This window comes from Miniopterus schreibersii (genome assembly GCF_964146895.1).
Source record: "Miniopterus schreibersii genome assembly, chromosome: 16".
NCBI classification, from domain to species: Eukaryota; Metazoa; Chordata; class Mammalia; order Chiroptera; family Miniopteridae; genus Miniopterus; species Miniopterus schreibersii.
The window spans coordinates 33,435,983-33,453,323 of record NC_138116.1 but is presented as its reverse complement, the minus strand read 5'-3'; the positions used below and the strand labels follow the sequence as shown (position 1 = coordinate 33,453,323).

The 17,341-nt window shown below is 37.5% G+C and overlaps 1 protein-coding gene across 3 annotated transcripts in view; it reads left to right on the top strand.

The window, feature by feature from the left end:
* ANKFY1 (ankyrin repeat and FYVE domain containing 1) overlaps positions 1-17,341 on the top strand; it is a 76,676-nt gene that overhangs the window by 20,762 nt on the left and 38,573 nt on the right. Inside the window, exons 3-5 of one of the 3 annotated variants that reach the window (XM_081161126.1) lie at positions 2,027-2,145; positions 12,479-12,614; positions 16,926-17,049. In XM_081161126.1, the coding sequence (XP_081017252.1) occupies positions 2,027-2,145; positions 12,479-12,614; positions 16,926-17,049 (379 nt within the window). Of the gene's footprint in view, positions 1-2,026; positions 2,146-12,478; positions 12,707-16,925; positions 17,050-17,341 lie in introns of those variants that run through there. The other 2 variants (XM_081161127.1, XM_081161128.1) reach the window with 2 other exon arrangements.

The window sequence follows — 17,341 nt, the reverse complement described above, 5'->3', positions numbered from 1 at the left end:
CCAAGCTTATAATTTTTCCAATTAAAGTGTTTGATCAAGAAACTCTAGCAAGAAGCTCCTTATTTATTTTTCCTCTCCAGTAACAACATTCTAATACCCATATTTTAAAAGGAAATGCTCTGTAATTGATTAGAATGAAATTTTAAAAGTTACTAGCCTTCTAATTGTTTTTACATAGAGTTTACATAGACTTTACTTGTTCAATTTTCCACTTTTGAATGGTATTTTTGAAAATTATTATTATTAGAAATTATTAGTGAAATCCTTTTTTTCCCTTTGGTATGTTAGCCTACAAAAGAGAAAACATTTTGACCTAACATTCATGAATTGTAGTAGGAATTTTATAGAAACATTTACTTTTATAATTTTTTAGCTCAAAGTCAGACTTGTGGTTGAAATAGTAATCATTGAGTAATTCATTTAAGTTATTAGAATTTAATACTTGATTCATAAATTTAGAATTTAAAAATTATTTGTGGCCTGGCGGGGCGTGGCTTTGCGGTTGAGCATCGACATAGGATCCAGGCGATTGGGGTTTGATTCCTGGTCAGGGCACATGCCCGGGTGGCGGGCTGCAGCCGATCAATGACTCTCTCATCATTGTTGTTTCTATCTCTCTCCCTCCCTCTCCTTTCCTCTCTCTGAAATCAATAAAGATATATTTTAAAAAAATAATAATAATAAAATAAAAAATAAAAATTATTTGTGCTTTGTAAATAGCCAGCTTTCTGTTTTCATTAAATTTTGAAAACTTTATCATAGGATATAATTTGAGACAGAATTTTATGTTCTGTTTGAAATAGAATATTAATTCCATTTCTTCTTTATTAATTAATAGCATTCTGTGTTAACCTTAGTTTGTAATTATTTCAAGTAATAAGTTCCCTATTACCTTCTAATCTAACATAATTAGTTGAAGCTTGGTCTTTAATAGAACTAGGATTGTTGATACACTTACATAATTACAAAGTATGTTGTAGACAGTGCTTTTGTGGGGTAAAATGTGTCTGCATCAATCATTGTATAGAAAGAGTATTCCAGTTGGGTCTCCTTTTAGGTGGATGAGTTAATTCATGTACTAGTTTTTGTAATTATTTATTTATTCACTTATATAATAATTTTTGTGTATTTAGTTTCTAAAGGCTTTTCAACCTAACAATTACTTTAAAGGGGAGTATGAAAATTTAAAAACAGAAATATAAGCAGGAGGGTGATAAGTAATGACTTTGGATTGCTGTCCACACAGCCATATATGGCACTTACTGTGTCAGCTAGTAGGGCCTTCTTAGATTTTAGTTAACGGCCTAGATGGTTTCCTCCCTTAGCATTTGACATTTCAGAGTTAAATATAAATAACTGTTTGGAAAGCTCTTTTCATATAACGGTATGTCTTAAATATGGAAACATGTTTGAAAAAAAAAAGAGTTCTCTCCCCTCATTTCTTTATAAATGGTTGAGTAAAAGATGGGCAGTAATATGTGTGAATGTTTCTCCTAAGAACAGGAGTCTAGATATTGGGTCTCATATATCTTATGGCTTTATCAAAGCTAATTTGTTCATAGTTTTTCTTTTATGCCTTGCTTGAGCAGTAATGTGGTATGGAGCATAGCAGCACTGTAGTCTCAGAACTGTCTTCACGATCTTTAAGCTTTCTGCCCCCCGCCCCCATGATTTACCTTGATTATTCCTCATAAAACCTTTTCTACTTTTTATATGACTGTTAATCATCCTATTTAACTTGTAGCTTCACCACCTTAAGAATCCCATTAGGAGATGTCTTTGAAAGCAGAACATCCCGTGTGAACTAAAGCTAGAAGTTAGAGATAGAAAACATGTCTAGCAACATATTATAAACATGACCCATCAGAATTCAGAGCTAGCATAGAGAAATAAATTTGCTGTCATCTTTTTTCTTTTGCAGATGCATGTTGATCAGTACTTACCTATATACCAGCTGTGAACTCTAGCTGTACCTAATTATGATGACATTTTTCTTTTTATATTTGTGGATATGTTTCTTCATCAGTGATCTGAAGATAAAAGTTGGGGACAGGCACATCAATGCTCACAAATTTGTCCTGGCGGCCCGCAGTGACAGCTGGAGTCTGACCAATTTGTCTTCCACCAAGGAGCTGGACCTGTCAGGTGAGCCTCTGGCTGGTTGGGGGACTCAAAACTGCCAGCACAAGAAGTCTTGGCAGAAGGTTAAGGTGTGTCATTTTGAAATATTTGTGGTTAATGAAAGTAGAATACTTTTCTTATTGATCAGTGGTGACCATGAACTAGTGAATCAGTAGGTTATACTTTGTGAATACCTCTGTTTACTACCTGGCTAATAAATAGTAAATATTTGAGTATCTACAGTATTTTTATAATTAGTAAAATATAAATGTCGGCCCAGAAACTCTTTTTGTATAATAGTATGCTATAAATATAGGAGCATGTGTAGAAAAAAATTTTTCATTCACTCCAAGAAGAAATCTTGTTCAGTTGCTTAAAATTGAATCATAGCTGCCAAAATACTTTCTCTGGTCTCTAAGAACTGAATTCAAAAGTATCAGTCGAAAGAATAAGAATATTCTTTACCGAAAATCAAACGTTGAGTGCCCTGGCCAGTGTGGCTCAGTTGGTTGAGTGTTATCCCATGTACTGAAAGGTCGTTGGTTTGATTCCAGGTAAGAGCACATACCCAAGTTGCAGGTTTGATCCCCAGTGAGGGTGCATAGGGGATCCAACTGATTAATGTTTCTCACATCAATATTTGCCCCTCCCTCCCTCCCTCTCTCTCTCTCTCTCTACCCCCTCTCTAAAATCAGTAAAAACATTTTTAAAAAAAATCAAAGGATGAGCTTCATTCTTCAGAATTTAAATAGGTACATTGAGCTGTTTAAAGTTGTTATTTAATTGGTTTTATGCTACATTATATTGTGTAGAATTTGAGTAAATATGATGGCAAGTAGACTTAAAGACATTTCCAAAAGACTTCAGAAAGGCATTTTCAGGCCCTAGCTGGTTTGGCTTAGTGATTAGAGCATTGCGTTGGCCCGTGGACTGAAGGGCCCCGGGTTCGATTCCTGCCAAGGGCATGTACCTTGGTTGCAGGCTTGATCCCCGGTCCTGGTCAGGGCGAATGCGGGAGGCAACCAGTCGATGTGTCTCTCTCACATCGATGTTTCTCTCTCTCCCTCCCTTCCACTCTCCCTGAAAAGCAATGGAAAAAATATCCCTGGGTGAGGATTAAAAAAAAGCATTTTCAGATTGCACCTGTCTATCTGCTGTTTAAAAACAGATTTTAGATTTAATTCTGCTATTCATAGTCATGAGAATTATAACACATGAAAAGGAGAATGCCCAGGCATTAAGTTATGAGTTACTTGCAGATGTGATCGGCTCTGTGGAAATTCTGCTGAATTGTCTTTGTTCGCCGTTCAGAAAGTACTGTTTTCCATGTGTAGTACTAGGAACACTGAGATGACTATAACACAGTCCTTGCCATACAGAGCTCATACTCTGTTAGAGGAAATGGGCTAGTAGTAAATCGTTTCAGGCCAGGGCTATGTATGTGGTAATATAATTGCTTTATGTCTAAGGTAAGAAGACACTTACTGGGCTGTAAGGAAGGTGTCAGAGGTGACTAATACTGGAGCAGTGTTGCAGAGGTTAAGTACGCATTTATCTTAGGGAGTTAGGGGAGCAGATATCTAATGCTTCTCCACTGTGAGTGAGCTCACCATATGATCATTTCTAGAGTTTAACCTGAGGTCCCTAATTCAGAGATGTAAATAAATACACAAATATACAGACATGCATACACATGTACATATGCATTCATATCTATACCTAAAACATCTATTTGGGAAGTGATCTTGAATGGCACCAGTCTACATGATTGAGATCTCTGACCAGAGCTTTTCAATTTTATTTTATTTATTTTATTTTTAAAAAATATATCTTTATTGATTCCAGAGAGAGGAAAGGAAAGGGAGAGAGAGAGAGAGATAGAAACATCAATGATGAGAGATGCATTGATCGAGCCCACAACCTGGGCCTGTGCCCTGACGGAAAATCGAACCCTGATCGCCTGGATCCCAGGTCGATGCTCAACCGCTGAGCCACGCCCAGCCGGGCAAGCTTTTCAATTTTAAAAATCTTTTGAAGCCATATATCTTTGACTCCTTATATAACAACTATGGATGACATTAAAACCCATTAAATCCTGAGGTGTTCTTCACAAAACGCATTATAAGATCTTGATTACATGCATAGATAGTTCACAGAGATTAGAAGAGATAAGAAAATATTCAGCTTTGTTAGAAACAAGTTTAGAATGAATTAGTATCTTTTGATATCTATATTATAAAAAATCAATGATCCCAGTAGTGTGGGCTCATGAAATTGGTACTCTTGCACATTGCCAGTCACATTGTAAATGGGTATGGTAGTTAGGCAGCAGAGCTATAAAATAGTCCTTTTTTAACCTCATCACCTGACCTCAGCCAGATGGATCCTGTCATAGGAACTCAGTGTAGTTTTATGTGTGATTGTGAAATACTGAATGTAACCAAAATGAGTAAGAGTGGGAAAGATGAAATAGTGACTGCTCCCCTGAATAAATAAAATTGCATGAGAACAAAAAAAATTGCATTAAGGTATAAAAGATCTAATTTAAACATTAAGTTAAAATTTTTCTTTTTACTTTTTTTAGTACAGCATAACATTTAAGAGCAACTTTAACTCAGTGACTATCTGACCGCAAAATTGCATCACTGTGAATCAGGAGATTTTTTTAGAGTTTAGGAAAGTATAATGTTAATGCCTTTAAATGTGCCTGAACTCTCCTCCTGTTGTAAATAATAAGCATGGTTTGATCTCTGCTGTAAGGTTTGCTTTCAGGAATGAGTCTCTGCAGAGCAAAGTTTTTTGTGGCTTTGGTAGATTAGGCACTTACTAAGATAGCTAATAGTAAGCTGTGGCATCTTTTCTTTATAAAATTTATCTTTTTTTTAAAAAATGTATCTTTATTGATTTCAGAGAGAGGGAAGGAGAGGGAGAGAGAGAGAGAAACATCAATGATGAGAGAGTCATTGATCGAGCCTGCAACCCGGGCATGTGCCCTGACCGGGAATCCAACCCTGAACACCTGGATCCTGGGTCGACGCTCAACGCTGAGCCACTCCCGGCCAGGCTATGAAGTTTATCTTTGAAGTGTGTCATGGGGGAGGGTTCCAAGGAAGTGGTGGCATATGTGGACCTGTTCATATTTAATTGTGTTTGCCCAGCAGTCCTGCTGAATTGCCTAGGTGGGTGTAGGTGTGATTGACTAAATTTGGGGGTTGTAGCAGCTGAGACTGCCTAAGAAGCCTGTGTGTTATGCGATACCGGGAAGCACTAACTGCATGGCTGGCCAGCAGTTTGAGGGAGATTGGAAATAGGTTCTTGTGAACAAGTATATAAATAGTGTAAAAGCAATGTTTTAAATGTTTGAACTTTCCCCACGCTAATGGAGTTGATCTAATCATTTAATGAATTTTTTTGGTGTTTTGTTTCTCAAAATTATTCTATTCATATCACAAATGTTGAGTGGCAGGCACTTTTCAAGATGCTAGGGATACAGCAGTAAACAAAATTAAGTTCCTATTTGCATGGAACTTATATTCTTAGAGAGATTGACTTTCTAAGCTCCACATTTACTTTTGATGTTCTTATGTAATTGATATTTCTTAAAATTCAAAATAAGCACAACTTTAATTCTATTAATTATTAAAGAATTTTAGCACATGTTGATGAAGATACAATAGGCATTATATACCAGGCATTTAAAACATATTTGGATATATGAAAGTTTTCTTAAATCATACCTTGTCCAAAAATGTAAAATGTTTTGTGTCTGATGCGATGCACTGACAAAGGCACAAACACTTCTGTAGGATTCTTGCCATAAATGCATCACTTCAAAATCTAATTAAGAGAAGGTATCAGACAAACCCAAATTGAGGAACATTTCTCAAAATAACTGGCCAGTGCTACTCACTTTAATTTTTTTTTTTTAAATATATCTTTATTGATTTCAGAAAGAGGAAAGGAGAGGGGGAGAGAGAGAGAGAGAGAAACATCAATGACAGGAGAGTCATTGATCGCTGCCTAGCCCGCAACCTGGGCATGTGCCCTGACCAGGAATTGAACCCTGATTGCCTGGATCCTAGGTCGACTCTCAACCATGCACATCGGGCTACTTTAATTTTAAGGTCATGAAAGATAAAACTGAGGAACTGTTAGAGATTGGAGGAGACTAAGGAGCCATGACAACTAAATGCAGTGTGGAATCCTCAATTGGATTCTGTACCATAAAAAGGACATTACTGGGGAAACTGGCAAAATTTATAAAGATTTTTAATTAGTTAACAGTATTATATGGGTCCTAATTTTGTTAATTTTACTATGGTTATGAGATGTTAATATTAGGAGAAAATGGACAAAGGGTATATGGAAACTGTACAACTTTTCTGTAAGTCTAAATATAAAGGAAAAAAGGTATACATTTGTTTTTTTATTTCTTATTAATTTAAGCATGAAGATGTAAGTTTGTAAAGATACCGATCTCTCATCTGGGAAGAGAAAGAATATAGCTATCAGCTCAACACACTATAACAAATGTTAAGGCTAGGAGGGGAGCCCTATGTTTACTTCTTTATAAAGTAAAACAGTTTGCTTCAGGCAAAATGATTTGTTCATAGCCTCTCAATAGCACGTTAGCAGTAGTGGCTATCACCGTGAGAGGTTCCAGTGCATTGGAATGGCTGTTTCGAAGCTAGAGTTTCTTGCATGCTTTCTCCAGCAAAGATCTTAGGGTTCCCTGGCATAAGAGTTTATGGTGAGTCATTCGGTCTTCCTGGAATGTGTCCTTGTTCATGCCCAAGAGCAGAAAGCATCCTCCTCTCCTCCTTTCCAGGCTGGTCAGGAGAGCAGTGCAGGAAAGCACCACCTGGGCAGTTGTGTTGTGTGGTGGCCGTAGCATGGCATCCCAGCCCTGTGCTGAGGCACACAGGTGCTACAGTGAACTCGGGATCCTCATGGTGGTTTAAGTTTTCAAGAGAAGCAGCAATATTTGGCATCTGTTGGATACTCTGTGAACTACTAGCTAGCTCAGGGTTGTTCAGTTTCAGTATTAGATCATGCTACATTCCTTTTGATGATATCCAGGGTAGTTCCAAAAATTATTTGAGATTCCTCCCTTCAAAGGTGGATCCTAATTCCCCTCCTCTGAAGTATAGCCTGACTAAGCTCTAAGGAGTAGATGTGGTAGAAGTGACAGCATGTTACTTCGGAGATAGTTTTTCATAGGAGGCATCGTGACTTCTTCCTTGCTGTCTTTTGGGGGGAGTTAGTGCTCTCAGGAGCACAAATAGCCGTCTGGCCTCTGGCTAGCATCTGAGTTCCCCTCCAGAGATTCCTAGAGCTTCGGAAGTCTGTTTTATCTGTGGTTATATCCCCTTACTCAGTTCTACTGTTGCTTTTGTATTTTTCTCCCTAATCTTTGGTTATGCTAAGTTTGTCTGAGTGTGGGTTTAAAATACAGGTTTTTTCCCAGCTGGGCTGGCTCAGCGGCTGAGCATCAACCTAGGATCCAGGCGATCGGGGTTCGATACCCGGTCAGGGCACATGCCCGGGTTGCGGGCTCCATCCCCAATCGGGCATGCAGGAGGCAGCCGATCAATGACTCTCTCATCATTGATGTTTCCATCTCTCTCTCCCTCTCCTTTCCTCTCTCTGAATTCAATAAAGATATATTTAAAAATAATAATAATAATAAAATAAAATACAGGTTTTCCCCACTATCCAAAAGTAGAGATTTCCTACGAAACCTTTAGTAAGCTGAAATGGGGTAAAGTGAAGAAGCACTTACCATTAATTTGTATGGAAAATTTTTTTAGTGTTCCCAGACCCAAAAAATAATCTATCAAATTATACCAGTCAACTCATAAAACCTGAAATAGCACTAATAAAAAAAGTAAAAGCAGTGCCACTCTTGCTGCTAGAGCTGCATACTGCCTTTATAATGGCTTGCTGCAAAGCAATCAGTATTTTCACTTCTTAGCCTTTTTTTGGTAAAAATTAAAATTCTTTTCGGATTTCTTTTGCTTAGTGAAAAAAAGTACTACTGTAGGTCTTTCTAAAAGCAAAGTGGGGTAATGTGGACTTTTGAAAAATGAAAGTAGTCTGTTTTAGTAATAGCAAATTTTTGTATAACATTTACCACGTGGTAGTAGTGTTCTGAGTGTTTTACATGGGTTAACTCATTTATCTTTAGAACAGCACTTTGAAGTGTAAGTACTGTTGTTTATTTCCATTGTACAGATGAGGGAGCTGTGAAGCACAGCAGTATTGAGCTGACTGATCACGAGCATACTCGTGTTTTCGTGAACGTTGCTGAATGGTCACGAGTTAACTTGTGTCTGCACTTATATTAATTTAAGTAATTTTAAGCACCTTGCTCATTGGTCACGAGTATTCAAACGTGGAAAAGTAGCCGGCCACATGGGCGAGCTCTGGCTCAAAATAGCCAGTCAGCAAGGTGTTAAATAACTCACCCGAGTCACACAGTAAGTGCCTGAGCAGGGCTTTGAACCCAGTCTCTTTGGCCGCAGTTACCATGCCATTAACAGTGCTGTGCTGCCTCTCACTGAGGGTTTCCTTTTCCTCCAACTTTATTGAGATATAAAAGAAGTGAAATAAATTGCCTATGTTAAAAGTGTACAGTTTGATTAATTTTGGCATAACTGTGAAACCATCACCACATGGAATAACAGACATTTTTATCTCCCTAAAAGCTTCCTCATGTCTCTTTTTAATCCATCCCCTTTCCCATTCATATCCCCAGGTAACCACTGATCTGCTTTCACTCATTGTAGACTAGTTTTCATGCTCTAGGTTTTTATAAAAATGGTCTCATAGAGCTTACAGTGTTTTTTGCCTGCTTCACTCACTCAGCATAAAGATTTTGAGATTCATCCAAAACATCTGTATGTTATGATTTCGGTTGTTTGCTCCTGATAGCTGAGTAGTATTCCACGTATTAATATACCACAGTTTGTTTTTCATTTACCTGTTGATGGACATTTATGTTCTCTCCAGGTTTTGGCTTTTAGAAATAAGATTACTGTGCTCATTTTGTTCATATGCCTTTGTGTAGGCATGTTTTTATTTCTCCTGAGTAAATACTTGGGAGTGACTATTTAATGTTAAGGAACTCTTAAACTTTTCCAAAATGGATGAACCATTTTTCATTCCCACCAGCAGTGGCTATAGGAGTTCAGTGGATCCACGTCCTCACTAACATTGGTATGGTCGGGTTGGTTTTTTGTTTATAATTTTAGCCATTCTAATGTGGTTTTGTTTGACACTCCTTTGATGACAAATAATGTTGAACATTGTTTAATGTGTTATTGACTATTTTGTGAAGTGTCTTCACATCTTTTGCCATTTTAAAATTGGGTGGTTTTCTTAGTTTTGAATTATTGAGTTCTGTGTGTAATCTGGATACAGGTCGTTTGAAAGTGAGCAGTGCCTTGTTTCGGATCTCAGGGAAACAATGAGATCTTTGTTATATACAAATATCAGTCGTAGGTTTTTCATAGATGTGCTTTATCAATTTGAGTATTCCTAGTTTTTTGAAATATGAATTGGTTTTGAATTTTGTCACATACTTTTTTTGTATCCACTGAAATGATTATACAGTTTTTTTCCTTTATGCTGTTAATATAGTGAATTACATTGTTTTTAAAAAAAATATTAACCTTGTATTCCTGGGGAAAACCCTGTGAGGCATACTGGTATGTAATTTTATTTTTCGTAATGTCTTTGTCATATTTTGCTATTAGGGCTATATAGGCCTCATAAAATGAGTTCAGCCATGAACCCCGCATTCTCCGTTTCCTGAGAAAGTTCTGTAAGATTGGAGTATTTGTTTCCTTCTTAAATGTTTGATAGAATTCATCGCTGAAATCATCTGAGATTGGAGTTGTCAGTGGGGGAAGGCTTATGATAAATTTCTTTAATAGATATAGAGATGTTCAAATTATTTTCTTTTGTGTCAGTTTTGGCATGCTGTATTTTTCAGAAATTTGTCCATTTCACATAAGTCATTTTCTGATATAAAGTCTATAGTTTTCTCTTATTATCCTTTTAATGCTTATAGCAGTAACTCCTTTTTCATTCCTGGTATTAGTGATCCATGTTCTCTCTTTTTCCTGATCAGTCAAGTTAGAAGTTTGTCGATTTTATTGATCTTTTCAAAGAATCAAATTTTGGCTTTTTTTATTTTCTCTGTTGTCTGTTTTCTATATTACTGGTTTCTGCATTTTCTTCCACTTACTTTGGAATTACTTTACTCGTTTTTTTTTCTTCTAGTTTCTTAAAGTGAAACCTTACATAATTTAGATATTCTTTCTTTTTGTTTTTTTGTTTTGTTTGTTTCTTAATCCTCACCTGAGGATATTTTTTCCATTGATTTTTAGAGAGAGTGGAAGGGATGAGGGGGGGAGGGGGAGAGAGACATTAGTGTGAGAGAGACACACATTGATTGGTTGCTTCCTGCAGGTGCTCCGATGGGGGCGGGGCATCGAACCTGCAACCGGGGTACATGCCCTTGACTGGGAATGGAACCTGCAACCCTTCAGCCCTTGGGCCGACACTCTAACCACTGAGCCAACCTGGCCAGGGCACCTTTTTTAAAAAAAAATTTTTTTTTTTTTTTTTTAAATATCTGGCTGTTTTATCTCCCATTGCAGTTGGAAGAGAAGGAGTTAATAAGAGCTAATCAGTTGTTGCCTAATTACTAAATTAATAAGATGTTACCAGTCCATGTTGCGTCTTTCCTAGATAATTAAGAATTGAGTATATTTCTTAGACCTTAGCAAGTCAACAGTATCACATGGAGGACTGGTTAAAACACAAGCGCTGGGCCCCCTCTCCAGAGTTTCTGATTCATTAGATCTAGGGTGGGCCTGAGAATAAGAATTTCTAACAAGTTCCCAGATGATGCTGATTCTGCTGACCCAGGAACACCCTTTAAAAACCACTGATGTAGACCATGGTTTTAAGTGATCCTCTAACCATCACTGTTAGCCAAGAGTTGACTCTAGTTGAAATCATAGTGTTGATATTTCATCCCAAGCTTTTCTCCAAGTTGCTATAGAGTCTTTAATTCAAAAATTATAAGTAATATATGTTCATTAAATAAAAATCAGGAAAAATAAACTAAAAGAAAAATTAATGATGAATTCCACCAGGGTTGATAATTTAGTGTGTATATCCTTCTAATCTCTCAATAGACAGAGGGATAGATAAACAGTCACTCTGCCTAAGGCCATACCACCCTGAATGTCCTTGATTCTGGAATTTTGAACAGGCTCAGACCTGGTTAGTGCTTGTTTGGGAGACAGACACAAAACTATATATGTGTGTGGAAGGTGTATGTATGTATGTATGTATGTGTGTACAAACATACACACTCATACCCATATATATATTCATGCAGATCTAACAAAAAATGATATTATATAATATATGTATTTTTACCCTACTTTTTTAACCTATGTAGTAAATATCTTCTTATGCTGAATATAGATCTAAATTTTAATTGGTGCAATATTTTTCAGTGTGTGAATATGCTGTAATTTATTTTATTCTCTGTTGTTGGACTCTAATATTTTTGTTCCAGTTTTTTAATTATTAAAAACAATACTGTGTTGACTATCTTAGTACATGTATTGATTTATATTTGCTGAGTTTTTTTCTTAATAATCTACATATATAGTTGCTGTGTAAAGGTTATGAACTTTTAAGAATCTTTGCTAGTCTGAGAGACAAACATATATATTTAGTTATTGGTAAGATTTATTGGCCATTTTTCCATTAGATGTCCATCTTTTATTTTTTTGGTAATATATATATATATATTTTAAAAAATATTTTTATTGATTTCCGAGAGAGGAAGGGAGAGAGAGAGAGAGAGAAACATCAGTGATGAGAGAGTCATTGATCTGCTGCCTCCTGCATGCCCCTTGCTCAGGATCAAGCCCACAACCTGGGCATGTGCCCTGACCGGGAATCGAACCTCGATCTTATAGTTCGTATGTCGATGCTCAACCTCTGAGCCACACAGGTCAGGGTATAAGATCTTTTTATTAGAATGTAAACTGTTTGTCATGTTTAAAATATTTTCCCCCAGTTTTTTTTTTACTTACATTTTTACTAGATTCATTTCGCCACGTACCACCTTTTGCAAAATTTGAACACTTTTCTGGAGCCAGATGCTGCCCAGAATGCTTAATCACCATTTTTAATTGCTGTGTGATATTTCTTTGAGTTGGATATACCAGGATATACTTTATTAGCCTCAAATTTTAGAGCTCCTAAAGAAGGTGTAAGTGTCATCGGTGCTTTGATTGCGGTTTCTCTACTTTCCTTCTTTAACCAGATGCTAACCCTGAGGTGACAATGACAATGCTTCGCTGGATCTATACGGATGAGTTGGAGTTCAGAGAAGATGATGTGTTCCTGACTGAGTTGATGAAACTAGCTAATCGGTTTCAGCTACAGCTCCTTAGGGAGAGGCAAGTCACAGCAGATATATTCAAGCACCTCAGATGGTGGTGGCTGAGCTTTAATTATGCCAAGCTCTGGGAAAACAGCTTCTCCTGCTAATGTAAATAACTTTTGCAAGGTGTTCTTTTAAAGGCTATGGGGGGAGAGAATTTTATCTCCCTTGTTTTTGTGTTACCTTGTAAGCTAAATTTTGCTAAAGCTTTTAGGGATTCTTTTTTCTTTCACTGGTTTATTACCTGAGATTACGTAATTGTGTGAATTGATGAACTGAATATGAAATAACATAATCTGGTGCTCAAACCCTCAGCTTTCCCTCCTGTACTTTTTCCTTTGACGTTTTCTTACTTTCTGAGCTGTCTACATGAATGAAGTCCTTGGTCATATTCTCTTTGTTGCAAACACACTAATGCCTCAGCACAGGAGAGTATGGCTCAGCAAGTTTCCCAGGTCTTACTGTATTTGTTACTGCTTTTAGGTTCCCAAGGTGATATCCTGCTGTTTTTATGTTGTATTTTCTGTTGCTCTCTCAAGTTGGCCTTTTAGAACAACAGAAAACAACATTCACTAAATGTCAAGCAAAATGCCCTTAAGTTTCTGTTGATGTAGCCCTTGGTAGTCAGCTTGGTTGATGAAGTGTCTTTTTACATCATTTTGTGACCTTTCGTATTCTGGGTATGTAAAGAAATGGCTTCTCTCCTGAGTGGGTGATGGGATAGTTTCAGCCCTCAGGAGGCACTCCACCCGTTATTGTGGTGCCCTTAAAGAGACCTGCTGCCTAGAGCTGCTCGCTGGGTTTCCACTGTGGGGGCTGATGTTTCCCAAGGGACAGCCCATTCTGCCCCACTTGAGTCAGTGCACCGGTTACTCTTGTCTGTGATTGATGTGGGCTTGAGTACATTTGAATACCTAAATTCAGTAACTAAGAAAGAACCCAAACAAGTTAAGGTTTGTAAGCACATTTAGGCTACTAAAGCTAACTTTCTTGTCAGGGCCTTACAATTAACTCTTTCATTTGTTTGTGTGAGTTTTTGAACCCTCTCAGAGTGAAATGAGAAAGATTTTAATTAGATTGAATGTGATTTATATCTTTTTTCCCCCCAGATTTCCTGATTTTTTCCCCATTGACCTTGTCAAACTTGTTTATAAATTAAATTGCTTTGATAAAAATGCCCTGGGGTTGGAGTAGTTTAGATAATTGTAATCTGTGTAATGGATTCTTTAATTAAAATACTTGTTGTTTATTGACTGATTAGGCTTCAGAACTATCAACTTTACCAGGCTCAGTTTTGTGTTGTTGGATGTGAGCATTAAGTTGTCTGTCAGGGCTTTGTTAAGAGCTGGAATGGAAGAGACCCAGGAGTGGACTTAAATGTTGGCTTTTCAAACAATCGCAGCCTGCCCCCTGCTGTCTGCAGTAGGAATTGCGTGTTTGAGATAGTGAAAGGGCTCTGACACAAATGTGAGCAGTTAAATATAAAGCGGGAGTTGCTCATTTTTGTAATGTGATCTTGGTGGTTTGGGAATGCTCTCACCAATTTGATGAAAATGAAGTTTTATTGGTAAGTATTATTGGGGAAATACTCTTCAAGAAAAAAAGAATTAACAGTGTATGCTAAAAATTGAGTTAAAATAATATTTCTTTTCCTGTTTATAAAATACACGTTCAGTGTATGGTATTTGGAAAGTATAGAATGGTATAAAGAAGAAAACCAAGTCATCCATAATTGGACCACTGTTAGCCATTTGTTGTTTATTTTTTCAGTAATTTTTTTCTTCATCTCTCATTTATACACATGGGATTGATACCAAAAACTAGACAGTAGTTTATGGGATACAAATATATGCTTGATTTTGTATTTAAAAAATCATATTTATTGTTTTTGTGCATCTGTATCCTTTTTGTACTCTAAAATTAAGAACATATTAATAACAAAATCCTTCAGAATAGTCTGTCTTTCTGCTTTTCAAAGAGAAGATATGAACTGAGAATCTGAATTTTAAAATAAGATTACATGTTCTTCAGTTGTGTAAATCATGTCAGTTACTATTTATAGCCTATCCACATAGTGAATGGCACTCTGGGAATCCCAGAGTTTAGTGAAAATGAGGTGTCTGCCAGTTGTAACAAAACATCTGTCCTCATGAAACATAGTTGGCTCTCTTGGTGCAATGTCATTTGGCAGTAGAACAGAAGAGAATGGAATTTTCAGACTGTAAGCATTGTCTGTAAACATGCTTTGTAAAGTGCTCTACAAAGGTGAGTCAGTACTCCTTGAAATTATACAAATGTTAGGACACTTGGATGGCAAGACGTGGATGTTTGTCATTGTAAAAGTGGTACAAGTTTCATATAGATATCTGAAAAGAGAACTTTTCTTCTAGAATGCTCTGATTTCACAGCTGAGGTCAGAAATGACTACCTTAAACATTGCTGGAGTGTGATAGGAGTTTGCAGAAACTAGTGGTTCAGACTGGCAGATAAGAGGCTTAAAATATAACATTATTACTCATTATTATAGTAACTTATTTAGATATTGTAACAATTTGATTTAGAAATGCCTTGGGGAAGATGCTTCTTTACACAGAGGCAGCTATGTTACTTAGAAACAAAGCATTTTCCCTGGCTGGGTAGCTCAGTTTTTCAGAGTAGCTCAGTTGGTTAGAACATTGTCCCAATATACCAAGATTGTGGGTTCAGTTCCTGGTAAAGGCATATACAAGAAGCAACCAATGAGTGCATAAATAAGTGGAACAACAAACTGATGTGTGTGTGTCTCTCTCTTCCCCCTCTCTCTCTTGCTCCCTTTCTCTTTTCCTCCCCCCCCCCCCAAATCGGTAAATAAAAATTAAAACAAAAAGCAAAGCATTTAAGCATAGGTCTTGGACTAAATCAGGCACCTGCATTTACTGCTGGATAGAGAAATGACTCCAAGATTACCCTTGCTCCTAGCTGAAGGTCTCAGTGGTGAGGTTTTGAAAGTTTGTTCTTCATTCTTCCAGGCCCTTGTCATGTCTCCTCCTCTCTTCCCTATCTCTCACTCCCATGGGCTTTCTCCACTTCTGTTAACTAAACCTCACCTGTTAAAGTAAGGATTATGTGCTAGCCAATCAGTTCTTATTTATGGTAGTACTGAAACCCATTCATGTTAGTTATTAAATTATACAACTTCCTTGAAAAGGATGTCAAATGTATGCCCATACCTATTATGTACCTTATACTGTACAAAGTTTATATAGTTTTCTTTTGGAAACAAAGAGAGACCCTCTGATAAAGAGCATTATCCCTATTTTACAGAGGAGGCAATAGGGGCACAGAGGGCTTGTGTAATTTGGCCTCTAAAATTCAGTGGATCTCAACTCGGGTCTTACTTACCTCACAGTTCATTTTGCTCTCATTCTGTCTTTTTGATTAGAAAAGGGTTTTTGTGGGGCCTATGGGACAGAGGAAGTAATGGTGGGGTGTCAGGGAATACCCCTAACACTATATTAGGCCTCTCTGCTATCCTTGGAGGGAAGTGTACCGGCAAGGGAGATGGAAGGATCATGCCACCAGCCTCCTTCCCCCTGGTCCCCAGGCTCCGTGCTGTGGAGGCGCACTAAGGCTTCCAGGGATTGTGGGGTAGCCGGAGCCTGGGTCTTCCCAGAACTGCGTTCTCTAGGCCAGGGTGTGTGCCTGCTTTGTGCTGCCAGAGGCCTGCTTGCCTGTGTATAGCCCTCTCTTCTCTGATGTAGTTGTTCTCTGATTAGTGGTCATTGTTGTCATTGTCACAGGCTTTATAGGACATCCATTGTAGCCAGCTTTTCACTGTCTTGGTTTACTATGGTTTGTACTAACTCAATTGTTTCTATATGTGATAGATTTCTTAAGTGGGCTTTTTAGAAACAGCTGTATTAAGTTATAATCCACATAAAATATTGTTCACCTTTTGGGAGGACTTTTATGGGCCTGTTAATATATGGAGGCATAGAGCCTCCTGTTTGAAGCTATTTCTAAGCCACGTTGATTGCATAATAGAGATGTGCTGGTGGAAACTGAAGTTGTGTCCCATGTTTCATGTGATTACTTTCAAGGCAGTTGGGGATTATGCTTAACATATATTTATAGGTTATTTGGATTCTGACCAGAATGAGCAATTTAATTTTATGCTAGTACTTTTACTATATGGTAGCTCAGCTGTAGTTTATCTGTAACTATTTCACTTAACCTTACACTTTAGTTTTATTGGACATAGCCACCAGTACGCAGATTGCTGCTTTGGTTTGTTAATTTATGAATATATTTGTCCTAATAACTGTTCCTCATTGATATTCTCTTGTAGATGTGAGAAGGGGGTCATGTCTCTGGTGAATGTCAGGAACTGCATTCGCTTCTATCAGACTGCAGAGGAACTAAATGCCAGCACCCTGATGAACTACTGCGCAGAAATTATTGCAAGTCATTGGGTGAGTGGGAGATTGGAAGTCAGAAGACCTGGGCGTAGGCCCTAGTTTCACGGCTAGGTTCCTCTCTGCCGCCTGGTTTCTTCTTATTACAAAATTGGAGGCTAAGTAGTTGCATTATATGGTCTGTGAGATTCTTTTTGGCTGTAAAAGACTCAGAGTTCTGATTTGGGAGTAAAGGGAAAGTAGCCCATGTCAAGAAACAGGCTTGGAACGGAGGTACACCTGCCTTCACCCTCTAGCTATAGAAGTTGCCACCATGGGGCCATCAGGCCTACAGTGCTTGGCGTTGCCA